This window comes from Vicugna pacos, chromosome 11 (genome assembly GCF_048564905.1).
Source record: "Vicugna pacos chromosome 11, VicPac4, whole genome shotgun sequence".
NCBI lineage: Eukaryota > Metazoa > Chordata > Mammalia > Artiodactyla > Camelidae > Vicugna > Vicugna pacos.
This window is the reverse complement of record NC_132997.1, coordinates 94,294,771-94,316,652: the sequence shown is the minus strand read 5'-3', so window position 1 is coordinate 94,316,652 and position 21,882 is coordinate 94,294,771. Positions and strand designations below refer to the sequence as shown.

The 21,882-nt window shown below is 43.7% G+C and overlaps 2 protein-coding genes and 1 long non-coding RNA gene across 5 annotated transcripts; 1 reads left to right on the top strand and 2 right to left on the bottom strand.

The window, feature by feature from the left end:
• Positions 1 to 3,217: 3,217 nt before the first annotated feature.
• BUB3 (BUB3 mitotic checkpoint protein) lies at positions 3,218 to 14,173 on the bottom strand. 3 transcript variants are annotated; one of them, XM_031674040.2, is made up of 8 exons: positions 14,043 to 14,173; positions 13,392 to 13,586; positions 12,761 to 12,830; positions 10,840 to 10,991; positions 8,164 to 8,322; positions 6,274 to 6,451; positions 5,797 to 6,013; positions 3,218 to 4,810 (listed from the first exon to the last, which is right to left on the bottom strand). In XM_031674040.2, exons 2-8 carry the CDS (start codon positions 13,584 to 13,586, stop codon positions 4,795 to 4,797), a joined length of 987 nt encoding a protein of 328 aa, XP_031529900.1. In that variant the 5' UTR covers positions 14,043 to 14,173; the 3' UTR covers positions 3,218 to 4,794. The 3 variants fall into 3 exon arrangements, with proteins under 3 accessions (XP_031529900.1, XP_006207486.1, XP_031529902.1); XM_006207424.3 differs by having other exon boundaries at positions 3,218 to 3,562; XM_031674042.2 differs by having other exon boundaries at positions 14,081 to 14,140.
• A 32-nt stretch (positions 14,174 to 14,205) lies between these two features.
• Positions 14,206 to 15,731, top strand: LOC140699455 (uncharacterized). The gene is made up of 2 exons (XR_012077639.1): positions 14,206 to 14,545; positions 14,791 to 15,731. It is a non-coding gene; the product is annotated as an uncharacterized lncRNA (long non-coding RNA).
• Positions 15,732 to 17,838: 2,107 nt separating this feature from the next.
• HMX2 (H6 family homeobox 2) lies at positions 17,839 to 20,352 on the bottom strand. Its single transcript, XM_072972376.1, has 2 exons — positions 19,853 to 20,352; positions 17,839 to 18,938 (listed from the first exon to the last, which is right to left on the bottom strand). The coding sequence occupies exons 1-2, from the start codon at positions 20,118 to 20,120 to the stop codon at positions 18,385 to 18,387; spliced, it is 822 nt and encodes a 273-aa protein (XP_072828477.1). The 5' UTR covers positions 20,121 to 20,352; the 3' UTR covers positions 17,839 to 18,384.
• Between the last annotated feature and the right edge of the window lie 1,530 nt (positions 20,353 to 21,882).

Sequence of the window (21,882 nt, the reverse complement as noted above, 5' to 3'; positions counted from 1 at the left end):
GGAAAGGGCCTCTGTACGCAATGGCCAGTTGGTGTTTGTGGCCACCAGGCTCAGCAGCTCTCACTGGTCTTAGCACGAGTCCCAAAGCAACATTGCCAGGTGCCATTTTTAAAGGATACTGCTGTAACCAGCCCTAACAGTTTAAATCAGTCCTTTCCCAAGTGAAAGATGGGCTACCTAGAGACATTTCAAAGACTGAGGAGGGGATATCAAAGAAGAGAACCACAACACCAGAGCCGTGGTTTGCTTCCTGGATGACAAGAATGTTTTCTTTTCAGTACACCTAATCTCTTGGGTACCATTAACACACTCCCCTATTTCCCTGGGGAAAGAACAACTACTGTTTGATTATGCAGCTTTCACCCTTGAAGAGCCAACACATCAGAGGACAACTGCTATTCCTTTCGTAATGGTGGCTGATCTCATAGCACTCAGCTCAGCCACTCCACTGTGCCACCTTGGGACTGCTTGTTTCCCTACAAATGATTCTGTTTGTAGCCTTATGCCTTCCCTTCTACATTTTAGTAACCACATCTGTCAATTAGGGGTAGGTTCATTCCAGGATAGAACCAGTATACCATTTATGCAAAATTTTTTTAAAGATTTACAGGCGTATCTTGTTTTATCACATTTAACTTTATTCTGTTCTACACTTTTTTTTTTTTAACAAAGTGAAGATCTGTGGCAACCCTGTGTTGAGCAAATGTATTGGTGCCATTTTTCCAAAAGCATTTGCTCACTTCGTATCTGTGTCACATCTTGGTAATTCTCACTCTATTTCAAAAGTTTTCATTATTACTGTTTGTTACGGTGATCTATAATCAGTGATCTTTGATGTTACTGCAGGATTACAACTCCCTGAAGGCTCAAATAACAGTTTTTTATCAATAAAGCATCTAAGGTATGTACATAGTATTTCTAGACATATGCTATTGCACACTTAACAGACAGTATTATGTAAACATAATTTTTATACACACTGGGGAACCAAAAAACTTGTGTGACTCCTTTGCTGCTAGATTCGCTTTACTGCGGTGGTCTGGAACTGAACCTGTAATACCTCTGAAGCCTGCCCGTATGGATATACCTCATGGGCATAAAGGCATAAATAAGCACAATACTTCTAAGAATGCAAAATGCAGATGTGGTGAGAGAGGGGTACAAATAATGCTCCAAGTATGGCAATGTTTTATTTTTAAATGAAGGGAAGAAACTATGACAAAATATTAACATTTTAAAATCTGGATGGTGAGTTTATAGGTGTGATTCTTTTAGTCTTTTCTGAATATTTGAAATAGTTCATAAATGTTTTTAAAAAGACAAATATATTGACAAATATTAACAGCAAGGAATCCCACAGATACATGAGAACTACATTAATTAATGAAAAAGAAAAGAGCCTGAAAAGGTAGCTAATAACTGAGAGCAATGAATTGATTATTTTTCATCCTAAGAAAGGATCTGCTATTCAATGACTGTGTCAGGCGCACCCTAAGGAACATACACTCATTTATAACTCCATAAGCTAGGTGTTACCTTCACTTTACAGATGAGTAAATTGCTACTCAGAAATTAACTTAGCCAGTGATGCAATGAATTAAGCAGCAAAGCTGAGATTCAAAGACAAGATCAATGGCTAGACAGACTCCAAGGTTCAGGCTGGCTCATGTGGATTTCCCCCAAAACTAAGCGGTTCCCTCAGAACTAACATACCTTTAAGTTTAACATGGTGGAACCCAGAACCAGATACTGCTGCCACCAGAACATTCTCATCTACCTGTCAGAATTCACAGTGAAGGTCAGCTCCACTCCCATTCTTCTAAGAGCAACTTGACAGTCAGCAGTCCCTTCTTGGTGATTTGCAGGCCTTGGAAGAGGCATACCCTCTCACAAAGTGAATGAAGGGCTACTCTGAGCAATGGGGCGCACTGGAGGATGTAGGCCACAGCATGATAAAAAGAGCAAGACTTTTTAAAGTTTTGTGTGGTATAGAGCAATTTTTCAAATTAGAGATGGCATTCTGTTATAACATCAGTTCAGGAGGCCAAAACCAGAATTTCCTTAAAAAAAAATAAAGAAGAAAGGAAGGAAACTGATGTATCACGTGTACACGTGCACAAAGGGCAAGCAATGTTTTATGCAACTTTCTCTGTTGTACATACTGTATTGACCTGTGTGTGTTCTAGACCATGGTTCAAATGTATCTTACTTGGGTCACAACTAAAAGGTTTGAAAGGCACTGCTCCAGAAGATGGAGGGTTTAGGGCAGAGACTGAAGCTGCTGCACTCCCCCAGATGGGTGAAAGGGACCCTTTAAGGTAGTGGGATAAAAGCAGTAGAAAAAGAGACACTAAAATAGAGAAGAGAATCCGGGTAAGGGAAAACAATGAAAACCAGTATTACACCTGGGTCATTTGGGGGGACAGGTGGCTATAATCACAAACAGGCAAACTGTGAAGAAGAGCAGTTAAGAGGTCCGTAGAGGAGGCAGGGAGACTCGCTTAGGGTGAGATACACTTGGTTTCAAGAGACAAGAGGACACCCAGAAAGAACTACAAAAAAAGCTCTCCCACACCATGAGCTCAAAAACAGGTCCCGCATATTGCTTTCATTTAGTCACCTTTTACCACACTATATTAATTCTCTTTCAGTTAAACAATGTTTTAAATTTATGCTCTGTCCTCAACCAAGTGGTTATGACTTTAAAAAGCACATAATCACACTAAAGAACCAAACCCATCAGTTAGTCTCTGGCTATTACATTATTTACCATCCCAAGGGCTTCAACTCTGATTTAGTATTTGATGGATAAGTACAGACGGGCCTGTCATCTGGCTGTACGTACCCTGCCTGCATCAGCACCGGGCTCCATGAGCTGCAGGAGCTCCACCGCTAGCACTACTAGGGGTGAGTCGTGCCAAAGGAACCCCGTCAGCTGCCCGGCAGTCTGTGCCCGTCCTGTGAAGCTGCACAGTTGGCTCGAGGGCCCTGCTGACCCAGCAAGCAGGCACGAGGGAAATGGCAGAACTCCAACAGATCACTTTATCCAAGACTCAAGCCCCAAAGTACATCAGAATAGACATAATTAAATAAGGCAGTGTGGACCTAAAGGTACAATGTCATCCCCACCAGGCCCTTGATGAAGGGAGTTTTGCTTTACAGAAGCCTTTTTATGAAGTAAATTACATTAATTACCAACATTTAAAAACATCCAACATTTAAGGGTTCTGAATCTCTGATTTATTAGACAGCATGGAAATAACAGGTTTAGGTTATTTTACAAAAAGAGCTCACGCTGCTCATACACAGCAACTGGGCTGGCTGGGGGCAGAAACAATTCTTCAGACTACTGCACGAGGACACAGACTCTTATCCTACACAAGTCAGTACGAAAGGACACACAGACAAGTTTTTTGTAAGACAGAAAACAGAGAAATCCACATACTAGATAACGTGTCCACAATGACTATAACGCATCCCTTAGGGGAAAAGTATGTATTTTGTAGGAAGTAAAACAAAGCTTTCCATAGAGAAATCACTTTCACGAGATGGTTAGGTGGACCTGCAATGAAGAAAATACATTTCAAAAGATGGGTTCAGACTTAACACTGAGTTTTCACTGAAATACTTCAAAAATAAAAAGACGACCTTTCTCTGCATCAAAAGAATTTTTTAAAAATATATCATGGATAAAATAAACTTCAGCAGAGGTCCAAGTCCCATTCAGAAACATACATTTGCAAATAATGTAAATAAAAACCAAAAAGTGTGACAACAAAAATACTGCTGGAACTCCCCAGAACAGGCCAAGCTAAGTTCGTGTTCTGCTTCAGGGCATTACATTGAAATGAATCTCATTCTCACTGTAATTTTTTTTCTTTTTAACCTTAATCACCAGCGGCTGGGCAACTGAAATGGACATGAAGACTATATAAATGTCAGAGAAATATGTAAACCTCATTAATGTTTCCAAAAATTCATTTAGAGATAGAAACAGGTCCAAATAGATGCCTGTCTAAATGTACTGCAATTACGTTACAATTATTTTTCCAAATACACAGATATGCTCTGTCTTTTCTCAGCACGTTACTGACTCAAACAATTTGCCCTTCTGGGATCAATTGTTTGCTAATAAATAATTGTTTACAGTCACAAAATGATGTTAGGAGGTTTTCTTATTAGTTTTCCTTCTGCACCCTAATAAGATTGAAAACGAGCTGATTCTCCAGAGTCTAACCTTAACCTCGCTTTGTTTCACAGCCCAGGAAATGATGACCCATCTGCTTCAGAAAATAATGGACAGCCAAGAGGAAATATTGTTTAATTGTAGATTAACCTCCTCGTGAGGTAGTCTGAAGCAGCTTTAGAATTAGCAACTACAACCAGCAAGAGAAACAAATGGCTCAAGAGCCTTTTTCTCTACCATTTAAGGTCCAGAAAGAATGCAAAGGGTTTTTTTTTTAACTACCTATATCTATTCACATTTATTTCCACAATGGAAACAATAAAAAACATCAAAGTCAAAAATGGTTTTTTCCCAAAACTGCAGTCACTCAGCTCCGACTGCCCGAATACCTTCAAATGCAGCAAATCATCAAATCATCTCATGCACTAAAGAAAGTGTTCTTTTAAAAAAATTTGTTTTAATAAAAACCTCTTTTCCATTATTTTCAGGTTCTTATAATATTAAAATTAAAATTTTTTCCCTAGTTTGTTAATAGTAATAAATCCACCACTGGGGAGTATGAATTGTTTTATTATCATCAACATGGCACTTAAGTAAATGAAATCTTGTCAAGTACATGGTGACCTACAAGTTCAAAAGAAAAAAGAACAGCATGAGATCAAAATGGCCGGCCAGGACAAGAGATACAAAAGTGAGAGATTAAATGCAAACACAGCCCTTTATCCAACAGGCTTCACATGCTAAGTCTTTTCTAAAGTCAAACCTGTAAAAGTATACATGGTATTGAATAATTAATACTCTGCCCCCTCTCAGGGACACAACCAATTCAACAAGGGGACTATACCATTTTAATTCAGAAAAGTATAGGAATCCTGAAAACATTCAGTTATTCCATAAATATTTACTGAGGACTTCCTTCCAGGGCCTGAGAGAGGGACAAGGAACAGGACAAAGACACTTGGAGCTGGTATTTTATGGTTAAACAAGTGCTGAAGGATCAGGTTTCCCTTAAGCCTGGTGCAGGTAATTAAGGAAAAAGCTTTGTCCTACGTAACAAAAAAATGTAAATGGTCCCTTCTCTGTCAACAGTTACAACCAAGAGCTAAAGACATCTATGAAAATTTCAAAACTAAGGAAATCTGCTATTCCAGGCAAGGCCATATTACTGAATTTTCAGTAAGACCTGAAGGTCATTTATTTTGTGTAAGTATTAAAGAAACAAGCTCTGTAGAGAGGAAAGTTTTTGGCAGTTCAAATTCTTAAATATCTTAAATAGAATTTGCTAAAATAAATTATTCTTGAATTCCTCAACTTAATTTTGAAGCAATGAGCTCGTAATAACTCCAGAGATTCAAATAATAGCGTCTATTCAAGAAGAATGAGAGTTTGACATTCTTCTCTACAAAACAACTAGGCACAATTTTATCCATCAGACGTCTATCAACCTACGGATATTGAAAGCTTGGGAGAACAAGATAAAATCAACTCCAACCCTACAGTCAGCTGTAATATCGAGCAGGCATCAACAGTGCTATTCATGAATTTAGAAAAATTAATAAATCCTGGGTTGAATGCAAGAAAAGGCTCAAATACAGGTGAAGCATACTCACTTGGGCTTTGTTTCTGCATCTGTCACTTGGCGAATGAAGATACCATCTTCGGGATGTTCCGTGTCATCCATTTCATACATATATGATGATGCTATTGCAAGTGTAGTCCCATCATTACTGAAGGCAAGGGATGCAATGCTGGTGGGGTACCGATGGAACTGGCACAGTCGCTTTTTGTTAAATGGATCCCAAATATTTACAAATCCGTCAGAACCACCTGCAAGTAATTACAAAGGAGTCAAAATGGTTCTTTAAAGCAGATATAGAAGCAACCATTATCGTAACAGTTGATTTCAAAGGTCACAGAAGTTTCACTTTCCCCAAGAAGTCCTACATCAGATTTTCTTCCCTTAAATATCATAAAAAGCAAGCACAATTTTTTTAAAACTCTGTCCAAGTATAAACGTGCAGTGTTCAACTGATAGCAAAATGATGTTATCTTAACAAGTAGATATAAGGTAGCATGCCATACTTTACCTGTGGCAAAGGTATTGTGGATGTTATGAAAAGAAATGGCATTGACTGGGTAAATCTGCTCAATATTATTTTCTTTTAGTCTGTGACACTTGAAGGCGTACTTCTTCTTCTGTACCTCAGGGCTTGGGTCCAAGTACTCAACAGCCACACGGCCTTCAATAGAACTTAGTACATAACCCTACCAAAGGGGAATCAGAGGACAAAAATGGTAAATCCAGCTTCCAAAACAAGGCATGAATTCCTAAATTCAACCCACACTAAAGAAAGATGACTATTTTTGAAATGAAAAGAGAATACAACTAGATTTTAACCAAGCGTTTAAGCTGTGCTAATACAGGTAAGATCATTCCAAAAGTTTAAGAACATTTATACCTATTTAAAATAAAAATAAAAATAAGGCTAACATCACTTGTTTTCTTCATTCTACAAGTACCCTGCACACTGCAATCAAAAAATGTCTAGTTATTTTGTCAAACCTCAACAAGAATTTTAAAATGTTTCAGTATCGTTTATTTGTTGTCCTGTCCAAAGGCAGAGTCAAATTCGTTTCATCAGTTGGAATATATTATTCTTTGTTCTATGCCTCCTCACCTCTAGCAACCCTAAGAATTGTGCCTCCTTCACTGGGGGTGTATCAACAACTCAAATCAACTGGAAAACCAGCCATCTATCTCAGTCATCCTGCCTCCTGCGTTTAACTACAGCAAGCTGAGTTTGCACACAAACAACACAGATTATCAGCAATGTTCAAAAGTGGTTTATAATTTCAAACCTTTCCTCATCTTTCCTTGAAATAACATGTCAAACAAAATAAGAGATGGTAAATATAAAAATCTATGTTTTCTTTTTTTTTTTAATTCTTCAAGGTACAGAAAAAACTTTATTCCTGAAAAACTACTTATGGAGGGAAAAAACATCAATAATATGTTACTTTTAGTTAAACTTCCATTATAAACTGGAGATAAACTCTGACAGAAAACTTTAGATCTAAGATGTAATAATATTCATAAATGCAAGCATATTTTAATCAGAAACTTAAATCTCTGAAGTTTCCCATAACTGTGATTCCTTATCTTCCATGGAAACTTACAGTATCCTGAGAAAAAGAGCTGTGATCACCATGTGAGGTACTAGCCTTTTGAGATAAAGGGCTGAGAATAACTGACATAACTGCTTCAAGCTGCACAAGCCCTGAAGGGCAGCCGTAAGATTCCAAAGAGATCTGATGTCTTTAATGACTTCTCGTGTAAGATTCCTATAGCAGCTGACCCCGCCACCAACTCCCCTTCAAACTTTAAGGATTTGGCGGGGGAAAGGGGCACACTAATAAACTGTCATCTCATTTAGGAATGATGATGGAAGACTGACCCACTCCATTCATCAAGAGGTAGTCATTATATGAGGGACAATGCCTCTGTAACACCAGCAGCATTCTTTAAAAAAAAATCTAAGTTCTACTATCACACTGGCTAAAGAACTCTATTAGCATTAGGGTTAACAAAGAGGGGGATAAAGGGAATTGCAAATTCCGTAATCCTAAATTGTCAGATGTAAATTTGAATTCATTGGCTTATAAATTAAAATACCTGCAAAACTCTCTTTGATTACTGCATACCTGTCACGTATCCTGGACTAGGATCACTAAGGAATCAGAAAACCTCTATTCAAACCACTGGCAGATTACTTAACCCCTCTGCACATCAAAGCCTTCTGTAAAACTGAGTTAACATACTACCTTTAAACACAAGGCTGTCGAAAATACACCTAACAGCAGATTCTAAATCACTGCTCAAAAAAGGACACAAAGCTTTAAAAGGCAGTAACTAAATCACTATTACACAATAAGATCATAGTATTTTCAAAATCCAAAAGTGTTGGGGGGGTCAGTACCTGCTTGTTTGGAAATGCTCGGATGCAGCGCGTCTGGTACTTCAGGCTGGACTCCCGGCGCTGCTGCACGTAGCCCATGTTCCGTAAGTCCCACACCAACACCCTACGGCCTGCAGTGCCCACAATCAGCCGGTCTCCAGACACTGAGAGGGTATACACCTTTCAAGAAAGACCAAAACTTACTAAAAATCATCTACTTGCCTAAAAATGGCATTTGGCCCCAAAATAAAGTCCATCAATCATGAAACCATAAAAAAGTTACTTAATCAGGTTCAAACACAGTTAAATACAGTTATACAAACCAAGTAACCAGCAAAAAACAATAAACCCAAGATATTCTTAACACTTAACCATGTATCACATTAATGTACGTTCAAATTAATTCTCTCAAAACATCTTTGAAGACAATTCTGTTACTAAAACAAATTATTAAATAATTTTTACAGCCCTCTTATTTCATTTAGTGACAACATAAAAGTATAAAAAAAACACATTCAAAAAGGAAACAATAAAGCCATAAAAACAACTCAAGACATCTTTCAATGGGCTTCTGGCTTTTCATAAAACAATCATTTTCAAAGTTATTTTTCTATGACCACCTTTTGGAATGAGATTTCATGTTCTAACTCTAAAAAGCTTGACTTTCCCAGCTGTCACACCGAATAAACAGGCCTTTCCAGGAAGAATGGGAGAGACAGCTCTCATTAATTAGCTGCTTAGGTGCTTTTGGTGGCATACGAACTCAAAATTAAAAGACAAGGATAGTGGTCTGGCATATGACAAAGCAAATTCTTGTGCCCTGACGTCATACTAAACACTCAAGACATAGTGATCTTTAGGGAAAATTTAAAAAGCATTTTATCCCCTAAAAGCATCTATTTTTTTCCTCATAATTCTTCTTCTTCAATATTAAAACAACTTCCACAAAAAATTCCTTTATAATAAATCACAAAATTTCCTGCAAGCAAGCATTTAAAGTGACTTATTTTCAAACAGTATTTGGGGACTAAATACAGTAGCAAATTCATGAAAATGGCAAAATGTATTTTCCTGATCACATTAAATCATTTCTTTATAACTAGACTTCAAGTATATAATTGCACTCTGATCATTACTTTCAATTAATAAGCAACTCTAATTTAATCTAATTTAATATTTTAAAACCTGAAGAATCACTATAAAAAATGAAGAAGCCCCATGATATGGTAAGACACCTCTAACATTCAGTAATTAAACCATATGGTTAATAATCACTAATATGTTAACTCCATACCACCAGCCAAAAATAAAAAAATTAGGTTTAACAATGTAACGACCTGATAGCCTCTTCAATCTGGCCTTAAAGTTCAACAACTAATCTGACCAAGAGACAAACAAGGAATTTAAAAGATTCAAAATAGTAGGTTTAATGTAAGAGTATTTAAATAAGAAAAATATTAAGATTTACCGCTTTTTAGTCAGAAAACATGATGTTGGCAGAAAAACAGAAATTAACCTAAGATATATGAAACACCAAATTTAAAAAATACAGAATCCAGAAAGAGATCAATTTATAACAGTACAATTAGAATGGGAATTTTCTTTTAAATCTTTACTATACAGGTGACACACAAGCTTCTAACAGTGCTTTCTAACCCCATGGATCGTAAATCAAGTAAAAACACTGTCATGCTACTGACTAGGTATATACATTTATCAAAGACAGTATTAAAAAAAGTGACATAATGAACCTTGCTGAACCAATAAGCAGCTTGATTCAGTGTGGCTGTCCATTACATGATATTCTGTCAGCAATTTATCACAGCCCTTAACATGTTACATACAACCATAAATCAAAACTAGAAACAATGCAATTATTTTATTCTGAACAAAGGTCTTGCCAGGAGTAGATTCGACTGTGATGTGACAAAAATAATGGCTCTTTGGATGCACTACAGTATATAATGATGGCTAACAGGAACTGAATAGTATATTTACACTGAGGAAATAGACTCAAGTGAGGAATACTTTTAAACTGCTAAAACAATCAATCTTTAAAATTAACTACCACCTGATAAAGTCTGATGAGGATACAGCCAAGAATGCTCAATTACACTTTCACTGTACAGATCAAAAGGTTAGAATAATACACGAAGTTTCAGCTTTAAGAAGCCTCGTTCACTTGAGCCTTCAAACTACGTGTCAGTTTTTAAAATAAATAAATGGTAAAAGTCAGAGAACACAGGACACCTTTTTTCACTAAATTTCAAATGATAACCCTTTCCACCCTTTTAACAGTCAATTCAAAAGAAACCTCAGGTCGTAAGAGAAAATGAGTGATGCTCTATCCCACTTCCTGGCTCAAGCACGTCAAACCCAATTTAAGGCAATTGAACAGTCTTTGCTAAATGACTTCTCTGAGTTGTTTCTAGGTTCTGGGATTTAAAGCATTAACAATACACGTAAGTGGGTTTATTTAAATTAGTGCTATCCAGTACAAATGTGACAGCTGACAGAAAAAAGTTGACCAAAATACCAAAACTAATTGTCCTTCACATCAAAATACTTCTAATTTAGTTGAGTTTGTAAAATAGACTCATCAACTCTCAACCTTTAAATTCAACATCACATTCAAACATTTATTACGTCAAGTCACCCCAAGGACCATAATTCCTGTTATGAATATAAAGAGCCTACCTTTTCAGGCTGAGAGAAGGTCCCAGCATTACAAGGGGTTCTGGGATCCCACAATTTAACTGTCTGATCCCAACTCCCAGTAACCATCACATTCACTTCTGGACAATATTCAACACATCTGATAGGGGCATCATGGGTTCCAACAAGATTTTCTGTAGGGAAAAAACAAACCAACAAACAATGTCTAGCTTTACTAAACAAAGATTCCTCAAGTGAACAACAGAAGGAAACATTCATTCTACTGTAATGAATCTGCTTCCACCAACTTGATGGAAATATTTACACATAGAAAATTTCTCCATGACTACAAAAAGTCATCCATTCATTTCTATTCACCTTACAGGGCATAGTTTGATTCACTGGCATGGTACATACCAAAGGTTGACTTGAATTTCAGACTACAGTAGGTGGCATATCTGTTATTTTCCTTACTTAATTCTAGATTCCTTCAAATCAGGAACCTTGTTTATCTCTATAGTTCTGACTGTATCTACTGCATGTCCCGATACATGGTAGGTACTCAAGAAATACCTGTTGAATGAAAAAAATGAGTGGAGAACTCTGGTCATATGGATCTGGATAAAACTTATTGCATTAGGCTGAGGTTACCACTTATTTAAGTGGTAACAGGATTATTTGAGAGCTGCAGATGAGGAAGGTAGGGAGTTTTATGATTAATTCCCTTGGTTTTCAGGGTGGGTCAAATTTCCAATACACAATTTCTCTCCTTTCAATTTCAACTCTCCACATTATCTCATTCATTTATTCAATTAATATCTACCGATGTCTACTGACTTCCCAGAATTTATACTACTTGCTAAGAATACCACAAAGAGCAATATGGGGTCCTGACCCTCAAACAGGAAAACTACCTGTTTAAAAATGTACTTAAGAAAAAAAAAAGCATCTCATAAAGTTCAGCAATGGACCTTCTGAGAATAAACAGCTAACCCCCTTACTTATGGTCTCCAGCATCAAAAGTTTTTGTTGGCTTTTCAGTTTTTTTCTCCCAAGTTTTCAAACAAATACGACCTAAACCTGGAAGCTAACTTACTATGTAGAATAAGCTATGAGCAAACACAATCAAACATCTGCAGTTATAAGTTACAAGACAAAATGGCTTTCATGCAAAAGCCTCTTCTGCCTCAGTTCTTTTTTCCCTTGACGAGCTAGTGTGTCTATCCTCTATCCAACCTCCCACCATCCAACTCATCCTCATTTAGTCATATTTCTGTGCCTTGTCATGTCCTTCAAGTATATCTCTATCTAATGTGTGCATATAACAAACAAAACAGAACAAAAAACTCCACTAGAGAGCTCTGTGTATTTGGGTTCCATTCCAATCTCTGCTCTGCTCCAAAGTCACCCTGAAAATGTGGGTAAGTCATTTCATATCTCTAAGAAATTAACTAATAGAAAATGTGTCATCTTGTTATTCATTTAATAAATGCAACTGAGAGTATACTCTATGCTAATCAATTATACAAGTAGGGTTAACACGGTACCCAGAAGGATTGACTATTTTATAATGTCAGATTTTTAAAAACCTGTTTTTCTTCAGTCTAAACTAAATTTCCTTCTGAAAAGAGAACTCTGAAACATCAGCACTCTCCTGGAAAATCCTACTGAAAGGCACACCACTGCAGGATCCAGTCCACTTCTGAGGACTAGGGAAAGGGCAAATACTTAAGTGCCACTCCTTTGCATGGAGATCACAATGAGTTTTACTGACAAAATGTACGCATATTTTGTGATCTTAACTTAATGGTATCATTTAAACAAAAAGTCCTGAATTCAAGCCACTTTTATATGTAAGCAACTGAGGAACCAAGCAATTCAGAAACTACTCTTCCTAAATAAACATTTATAAGTAAGCACTAGCTAAGAAAACAATAAACAGGTAAAAATGTTACTATGTTACCTTGATCAGTGTTCAAATCATGCATTTTCAACTGATGGTCTAATCCCCCACTCCAGGCATGCGTTGGATCCTACAAAATGAAGTTTCAAGTCATTTAAAACTTACAGAGCTTTACAAAGTGTTTTAAAACTCCTGTTTCTAAAGCCAACTGTTCAGTTTATGCTTAGGGCTCAGCTATGCACCGTAAACAAACAAAAAACACAGAAAATAAAGCAAATAAGTGGCCAAGGAAACTACTATGTCAGCAAATAAGGAAGAACTGTTCACCACATTGGCTGTGAGTAAACAGGCATTCCCATTCACTAGCAAACCAACCTTTCTTTTAGTCAGGCAGCCAAATTTTACTGTCTTGTGAGTTTCAAATACATTATGTCCAGAAAGTTTGCAGGGTTATTCCATTAGAATCCAAGGGCAGACTGAATTTCCGACGTTTGCACGTCCCCAGAGCCAAAACACAAACAAAACAAAACAAAACCCAAAGAACAGTACCTGGGGCTCAAGGTAAGTGGTGGGGGTGGGGAGCTGTCCAAACACCTCCACCGACAAAACCCGCTACCCAACGCTGGAAAAGGGACGCTACTAACAAGTGATATTGTAAAGTAAAAAGGGGGCGGAAACGGAAAACACCTACGTAGAAGGCGCAGTCCAGGACGGCGCCGGTGTGCTGGTACTTGAGCCGCATGGAGTTGGCCGGCACATCGTAGAGACGCACGGACGTGTCCCAGGAGGAAACCAACAGGAACTGGGAGGTGTTGGGGCTGAACTTCACCGAGGAGATGCCGTCCTCGGGTGGCTGGTTCAGCTTGAACTCGTTAGAACCGGTCATCTACGGAACAAGCGCCCAGTGAGAGTCCCCAAGGGTCCAAGGTCGGGGTGCGAGACTGGCAGATGGCCGGGTAGTGGGGGGACACGTGGACGAGGGACTTAGGAAAGGCCGGCGACACGGGCTCTGAGCCTGCGCAAAGCCGGCGCGCCCGCCACGGTAGGGCCTCACCACCCGCCCCGGCCCCACCGCAGCCGCCGCTCCTCCTAAGCGCCCCAACCGGCCGGGCCCGCGCCGCCACAGCCCCGACTCCAGCCTCCAGTCTGGCCTGCCGCATCCCTCCCTGCCGCGGGCTCCTGCACCCCGGCCTCTCCCCCGAGGCCTGGCGCCCCAGAGGCTCCTAAAATAAAGGAAAAGTGATAGAAGCGAAACTGGTTCCTGGCCGACGGCTCCGCCAGCTCCAGGCCCGGGGAAATCCCTAAAGAAGCCGCTTCTGCGCCCGGTCGCTTTTCCCGCTACCTTCGGTTTCCCTCAGAAGCAACTTCGCGGACGCTCACCGACGCTGGCCGCCGCCTAGTTTCCCTCGCCGCACTCGCGGGCCCGGCGAAGGGGGCGGAGAGGAAGCTCCAGCCTATGCCTGCTATTGGCTGATTTCAAACGCCAACGTCTCAGTCTAGGCAGCTGATTGGTCCAACGGGAGGCCGTGCGTCGGTCAACCCATGCAACCAGTTCCGGCTCAAAGGCCAACCGCCACTTTTCCGATCACGTGGCCTCGTTTCACCAGCCGGCTGAGGACCCACTCTGGTGCTGGACGAGTAAAAACTACAACTCCCAAAGAGCACCGCGCCAGGGCTGCGGTACGCCCGCTCCCTCCCGTATGCAGCACGCTGGGAAATGTAGTCTCCCTGGGGCTGACGCCCTCTGCCTGTCATCTGAACAGTGAGCGGGAAAGATGCTCTCACCAACTCGACTCGGGGCCCTTCCCATCACAGTTAATCTCTCAGACACAAGAACCCATTTTGGTGAGTACTTTCATAGAGCTAAATTATTCTCTCTTTCACTGGACGTGCATATGCCCCTGAAGTTATCCAAAATTTGAGAGAAGGAAATATTTGCTCTAATCAATTGGCTATTCTGCCCTACTTTTTTCTCATTTTCCTGGAGTTTCCACCCATGACTAGGCTCTCACGTTTCCCAATGTTGTAAGATCTACTGACCTCAGAGAAACTCGTTCTAATTTATGCTATGCTTTATCTCTTCATTCTAGGTTTCTGCAAACATTTATTGAGCACCTAGTGCGTGCTAGGCCTGGTGAGAGGCTGTGAAGATGCATTAATCAGACTAGTTTTTGCACCTCAGGAACTCTTTGTCCAGAAGATTGGACAGACTGGGAAACAAATAATTACTTTGCAGTGTGTTAAAAGCTCAAAAGCTTCTTTTAGACACATGTTCAAGTGGGGTCCTAAAAATGACAGCCACAAGCTTCTCCCCATCTACCCCAACCCCACCCCAACAACTCCCTAGACTTGGCAGGTTCAGTTTACTCTACTTTCTGTTTCTAGAATCCTCCATAAATAGGAGATTCAAGAAGGTTGCTTCCATAATGAGAAATAATTTAATCTTCATGAAAGAAAAGCAATACTTAATTGATAAATAGAATGTTGTGACTCACTCTTGAGTATCAAAACTTCACTGAAAATTTCAGTTTACCCATGCTATAACCTCTTTTTCACTGCCTTTTGTGGAAAAAAAATCTTATTATGTGATTTTGTATGAAGTGAGAGGAAATTGTTGAGGTTAAAATGTTTAATTGTTAAGGTACACTGATAGAAAGTATTGTTGGTCCTTATGCATTCATCTACACTGACTCACTTGCACTTCTTTTTATGAATCTTGACACAATGAACACACAGCAACCACCCTTCTGCCCAGTATATTGATGCTATTCCTGCTAAAAGGACAGATTCTTGCCCTCCCCCCTCACCAGTCCTCATACTTGGTTCTCTATCTTTTCTTTTTCAACAACTTAATGGCTAGGTTAAGAATTTTAAAGTGCAGTGCCTTGCTTCCATTCTAATTTTGGCTAAATAATTTTATCTCCAAATAATTTTATTTGGTTCCCTCCCCCAGTTGTTTATTTAATTCTACTAGTGTTTCGAGATTCTGAGCATAAATTATCCGCTAATAAAATCTAAGTGTATTTCATTATCCAGTGTGTGCATGATTCAGTCCCTCTGGGCATGCAGTTGCAGCCAGACTCAATTTGAGTTTTAAGAAACCTCAATCTTTTAAATCCAGTTTAGAGCCTAAAGGAGGCTGATGATTTTGCTGATTATTCAAATGAATTGACAGTCTTGAGATAGGAAATCTGGCCATGATGGAGTCTTGAACAACATTTTAAATTCAAATACAAAGTCGTGTGTGTGTGTGTGTGTGTGTGTGTGTGTGTGTGTGTGTGTATGAAAGTTACCTGTAAGAAAGAGCAATTCCTCAAAACTAATCACACTGTTGGATCACCTTTGATGGCTAATTCTTGGATTAGTAAAAATGTGAAATACCCACTATATGACAAACAAAAAAAGGGTCATCCCTAACATCTTAAGGGCAAAATCACTCTGCTATTAAGTGACTACAGGAAACCAATTCCTATAAAATACATAAGCCCAAAAGGATATAGTGACCCAATATTGTTAAAACCGTCATCTCTTTAAAAGAAACAAAAGTAATGTATTGAAATGCAGACAAAAATGATATGGATAAAATATTCCTATACAAGTAGTTCCTTGAAGGCAATTTCTGCATGGAATATTCAAATAGCAACTTGAGAGGAAGAGAAAATGTTAAAGCAGGTTATCTGGAAAGAGAGAACTTCATTGAAATAAAATATGTGTACCAAATGAATCAGAAGAAAACAGATCCACTGTCACTTGTTTTCTCTGACTATCCCATATCTAGCATAGCTTAGCAAGTACTAGGGCTCAGTAAATACTGAATTGAACTAAACTGAAATGAAATAAACGCAGTTGTACATATAGTATTGGCACTGTGTTCTTGTATCATACTTCTGATGTCATCTTGAAATACGAAATTTAATGTGAGAAGAAAAAAAATATGACCTCAAAATGGACAAGACTCCGGCATTTTAGACTTAATACTGCGAGTCACATACGCGGTTTACAGATGCCCTGCATAGTTTCACAACATGCAGATAATTTCCGTGCCTCTCGGCCCAAAAAGACAGGTCTATCACGCAAATGTTTCTCTTCTAGCAGAGGAAATCGGGCTCTCAGCGCTGCTGACTCCAGCACCTTTGCACCAACTAAGGGGCAGTCCGGTGCCGGAGGCAGGAGGACCCGGGAGCTCGCCCCACGTGACACCGAACCGCCCGGCTCCTCTAAATGCAGGCTATCTTTTCCGACGTTTTACAAGGAACAGGTGTCTGCGATCTAATACTGCGAGACTCTGCGATTTCCATGGCACTCGCGCGCGTCTATTCTCTGGGTGCCGCCCCCTCCCAGCCAGGGTTGCAGCCGCAGGTGTTGGGGTGCGGAAGTCCTTGAGCGCGCAGACTGCGCACCAAAGTTCCATTCAGTGCCAGGGGCCACGTGCTTGCCCGCGATCCGGCCACTTAGCGACTCAAATGCAAACCATAAACAACAACAAAACTATGGGGAGGAGCCTTTGCCTCCCGCGCTTCCTTTGCCTAGTCTCTGGCCTCATCCCTCCTCAGCCGAAGTGCCGCCTTTCCGCGCCCAGTTCCCAGGCAGCGCGGGGCGCGCAACTGTGCCACAGGCTCGACAACTGTGACCGGCTGCCTGCCTGTCGCGCCAGGCCGAGGGACGAGCAAAGCGGGCTCTGTACCTGGTCCAGGCAGCGCCTTTCCACCTCCCCTGCGCCCTCCGAGAGGAGGCTCATTTCACAGGTTAAACCACGTCTCTCGGCGCCCTGCTGCGGCCAAGCCCAAGGCGCTCCCAGTGCTGGAAAGAAGATCGTTCAGGGAGGCAACCAATTTAGCAGTGAGGCCTGCTACCCACCAGTCTGTGCCTCTCGGTGCGGGCTCGGAAGCTGGATTCCGGCCATGGTGCGCCTGAGCCCGCGCCGAGACTATGGGCACTAGCCAGTGGAAGGGGGTGCGGCTCCAGTACACGTGCCACCTCGGCAGTGCCCAGATCCGGACCTTTAACCTCTGACCCCCGCCCCACCTTCCACGTGGAGCAAGACAGACCTCTTCTGACACACGCCTGCAAACCCTTCCACGAAACATCGAGAAAACCTGCGCGTTAGCAGAACAACCAATTCCACCAAAGTTAGCAACGATGCTTAAATTTTTTATTTTTTTCTCTTTAAAAATATTTACAGATCTGAAATCTCCTCCCACCCTCCTTTCACCCCTACCCGTCCTCGGGATAAAGGAAACGAAAAGAGGCGTTGGAATCATTGTTCAAAACAGCCGGGGCTGGCTTGGCTGGCCGTGTGTGCATGTGCATATATACAGGTGTATATATGGGAAAGAGGAGTGTACCTGGCTTGGTGTTTTCCAGATTTCTTTTTCCCAACCACTCAGTATCGATCTGGCGGAAACTCCTTTTCCCACCACCACCCGAGAACATCCCCTCCAAAATGGTTTTCAAAACGTATTGGTTTGTTTTGGGTAGAGAGCAGATGATCTGGCTGGAGGAATGCCGATAAATACCGAAATAATAAAAAACAAAAAGTAGGGCAGAGGCCATAAATAAGAGATAATGAATACACATGGTGTATTTCGTAATATTTCTGGAAACACGCCGCCCCGCTCCGGAGGGGGTCAGCCAGCTGGCGCGGAGCTGGCGGGCGGGCGGGCGGCGCGGGGCCCGCGGGCGGCTCAGTAATCGAGCTTGTTGTAGAGATTGTAGAGAGGTAAGGCCGAGAGGTTGCTGCCCGGGTAGTAGAGAGGCGCGGGGAAGGCGAGCGAGCGCGGCACCGGCACGCGCAGCAGAGAGCTGTCCCGGAACACCAGCGGCATTCCCACCAGAGTCTGCGCCGACGCGTGCGCCATGTTGGCCGCCTCCAGCTCGGCCGAGAGCTGCCGCTTCCACTTGTTGCGGCGATTCTGGAACCAAGTCTTGACCTGGGTTTCGGTGAGCTGCAGGCTGGAGGCGAGGCAGGCGCGCTCCGAGCTGCTCAGGTAGCGCTTCATGTCGAAGGTGGACTCGAGCTGGTACACCTGGCTGCGCGAGAAGACCGTGCGCGTCTTCTTCTTGGCCGCGCCCGCCTGCCGCTCGGCGCCGCCGTCCCGCGGCCGCTCTGGCCCTGGCGAAGGCGAGCCCGCGGGCAAGAGCCTCTCTTTCTCTTCCTTAAAGTCCAGGTGCGAAGAAGAAAGGAAAGGCGTGCGCTCCGAGCTCGCTGGCCCCGCGCCTCCGCTGCCCTTGGGGGTACCTGGGGAGTGAGAACAGGAAGGTCATGGAGTTGGGGAGCCTCAGAGACCCTCAGCTCTCGCAGGGACCAGGGGGTTGGCAGGCGCCAGCAGCCTTGATCCTATCTTCCTTGGTCCCAACCCCTTCCTCTTCTCCCTCTGGTTTAAACCCAAAGCCCAGCACCCGGTCTTTGAACAGCAACAGGAGAGGGACCCAGTTACTTTGAGTCTAAGGTCTCTGCTCTCAGCTTCGGGAAAGGACATGTGGTAACAGGGGGAGGAGGTCTGGAGGGGGAACATTAGCATGATTTTAAAACGTGATTTTGCCTTGTAATAACGGAGCTGGAAGAGTTCCCCAAGCTTTATAGGGTGGCATCATTTCACAGGCCGTTTGTTCGGAAAAACACGCTAAGGACTAACGCAGGGCTCCCCTTGGTCAGATGTTGTAAAGAGGAACCATCTCTGAAAGGCACCGTTGTCAATCATCTTGGAGTGCTAAATCATTCCGAGGAGGAGAGAGTGGGAGAGGTCGAGAGACGGAGTGAGAGAGAGCGAGAGAAGGAAAAGACGCTGAAAGAGAATGCGGTAGAGACAGCTCAGATCCGACTTCTAGACCTCGTGTGCAGAAAGTATCAGATGTGTATAGGGATACTGAGGGCAGAGCCATGTGTGCGGCCGGCCCTGTGCCCAACCCACTATGGTACACTCTCCCTCCAACCCAACCTCCCCAACACCGCGCCGCGCGACATCTGTGTTCCCGGTTTCTTCCCGAGCGCCCACCGGGCGGAAGAGTCAGCACAGAGCGCGTCACCTCGCCTCGGCCCCGGACCGCGCGCGGCCGCGACTCTGGCCAGAGGGGGTCTGACACGAGAGCCCAGGCACAGCTTCCCTCCCCTAGAGCTTGCTCGCGGCCAACCCGGCGGCGTGAGATCCTTACCCAGGCAAGGAAAGGGGATGGGGGGATGGTGCTTGGGGCCCGGCTCCTTGGGGCCATGCAGGTCTGGGCAGAAGCAGGCGGGTGCCTTCCAGCCGTCGTCCGGCTCCTCCTCCTCCGAGGACACGGACAGGCTACGCTTCCTGGCCGGCCAGACGGCGGGCTCCCGTGGCGCCTCAGAGGGGCCCCCGCCCAGGATGGACTGAATGGTGAAGCTGGAGACGCCGCTGGCCGCCGGACACCCCTTGCCCGCATCTTCCTTGCTGCCCATCCTGGGTTCATAAGAAATCGGAGGAAACCAAGAACTCCCTTTAGAGACGATCTGGGTGTAAGGTGGTGCAGGCAGGCAGGCAGGCGGGGTGGGGGAGGGAGAGGGGAGGGGGAGGGGGCGGCGAAGCTGGTGAGGCGTCCCCTCCGTGAGGGGACACGCGGGCACGGGACGACTGCGCCGGGGTCCCTGCCCAGCCGATTCTGGGTGCGCCCGCCTAGCCCCGGCCGAATGCCCCTTCCTTGCCCGCCAGCTCGCCGGGTCTCCCGCGGCGCGGAGGTGGCGCGGCCTTATTTGCATAGAGGTTACCCGGCCGCGGCCAATCGCAGCGCCGCCGAGCGGCCCCGGAAAATTTCAAAAAGCCCAAGCTCTGTACGCAGAGCCTGTACTCCCCGGAGCGCGCGAAGAGCCCGGCGGGCATCTACTGTGTCCAGCCAGGGATAGCGTGGACCGAAAGCAGCATAGATTCCACCCAGTTTCCTAGCCTCTGTGTTGACTCTGATCGCTGGGACCCCGGTCCTCTCAAGGGGCAGGGGCAGTTCTAGGCTCAGAACTGGAGTGGCCCGATGCCTCCCTTAGGCGACTGATCCTCTCACCCTCTGAAGGGCTCACACAGGCTGCTCCACGACACTCCCTCAGCCTCTCACCTCTTCCAGCCTGGAAAGGCAAGCAGGGCTTGTACCCCTCAAACAGCTGCGCCTGGTGCGGGAGGCTGGGGAGGGGGCAGGGTGGGATTTTGGAGCGTGTGCCTCAGAACTGATGCTCTTCCAGGGAGCTTAACTGGAAGGGCTGGGAGCAGACAACTTCTGCCCTTCTGCTCCTGCAGACTCCACCCCTGCCACAGGCCCAACAAGGCCGCATGATCGTTGAGGGCGGGGGAGAGAAGCCCTAGATCTTCTTTGAGGAGATCAGGGGTCCAGTCCCAGTACCACCATTTACATGCTGCGTGAACTTGGACAAGCCAAGTCCCAATAAGAGCCTCACTGCCCTCATGTGTGATACGAACTTCTCATTAGCATCCCCTCCCCTTCGCCTCTTAGGTAGGAATGAATAAGCACCGGAAAAAATGTAGAAGCACTAGGAGCTCATAGTAGGTACACTGTAAACCTTTGCTGCATAGCCCTAGGCTCTCCCTCTTGTTCCATAAGTGACTCTCGTTTTCAGGCAAATATTGGAGGCCAGGGAATTGCTGCAAAAGTAGAAAAGTTTCCGCTCCGGAAAGGAGAGGAGAAGGAGGTGAGGACCGGGACATAGTGTGAGAATTAGGCAAAGTCTATTCAAATGACTAGGTGACCTTGGACAGGATACTTAAACTTTGAGTTTCGGTTTACTCGTTCCTAAAATTGGGGGAAGAAGCGACGACTACCTCGCAGAAGCTGTATAAAGTCAAAGTGCCCAACTTTGAACCCTGCCTGCGGTAGGTGCTCAGCGAACCATACTCCTCTCCCTCGTCCTCACGGCTCCCTCAAAGCCCTGGCTCTCGCCCCTTTAATTCTCGGATCAGCTGTTACCGGATGTAGAACCCGCCCCGGAGCAGGCAAAACGTTTCAGGGGAACAGTTGTCTATATAAGCTTCGAGGAGCCGAAGTCGTGAGGCAAGGCCCAAGGGACCCAGGCAACCCCACTCCCTGGGTCTGCAGCCTCGGGATCGCTTGACCAAATGATCCCGGGAGCCCTGACCCTAGAGTGCCCCCCCAATGCAGCCAAGGGTAAAGGAGACTCTGGAATCAGTCCCCACCAATGTCCAGACCCTGCACCATGACAG

Bases quoted from the DNA above. Each gene is read 5' to 3' on its own strand.
- BUB3 (XM_031674040.2), bottom strand. From the start codon at position 13,586: ATGACCGGTTCTAACGAGTTCAAGCTGAACCAGCCACCCGAGGACGGC. The intron at 12,831-13,391 runs GTAGGTGTTTTC...TTCATTTTGTAG, and splicing joins TCCTGGACTGCGCCTTCTAC to GATCCAACGCATGCCTGGAG. The intron at 6,014-6,273 runs GTAAAGTATGGC...AATTACTTGCAG, and splicing joins CCACAATACCTTTGCCACAG to GTGGTTCTGACGGATTTGTA.
- HMX2 (XM_072972376.1), bottom strand. From the start codon at position 20,120: ATGGGCAGCAAGGAAGATGCGGGCAAGGGGTGTCCGGCGGCCAGCGGC. The intron at 18,939-19,852 runs GTAAGGATCTCA...CTCACTCCCCAG, and splicing joins CATCCCCTTTCCTTGCCTGG to GTACCCCCAAGGGCAGCGGA.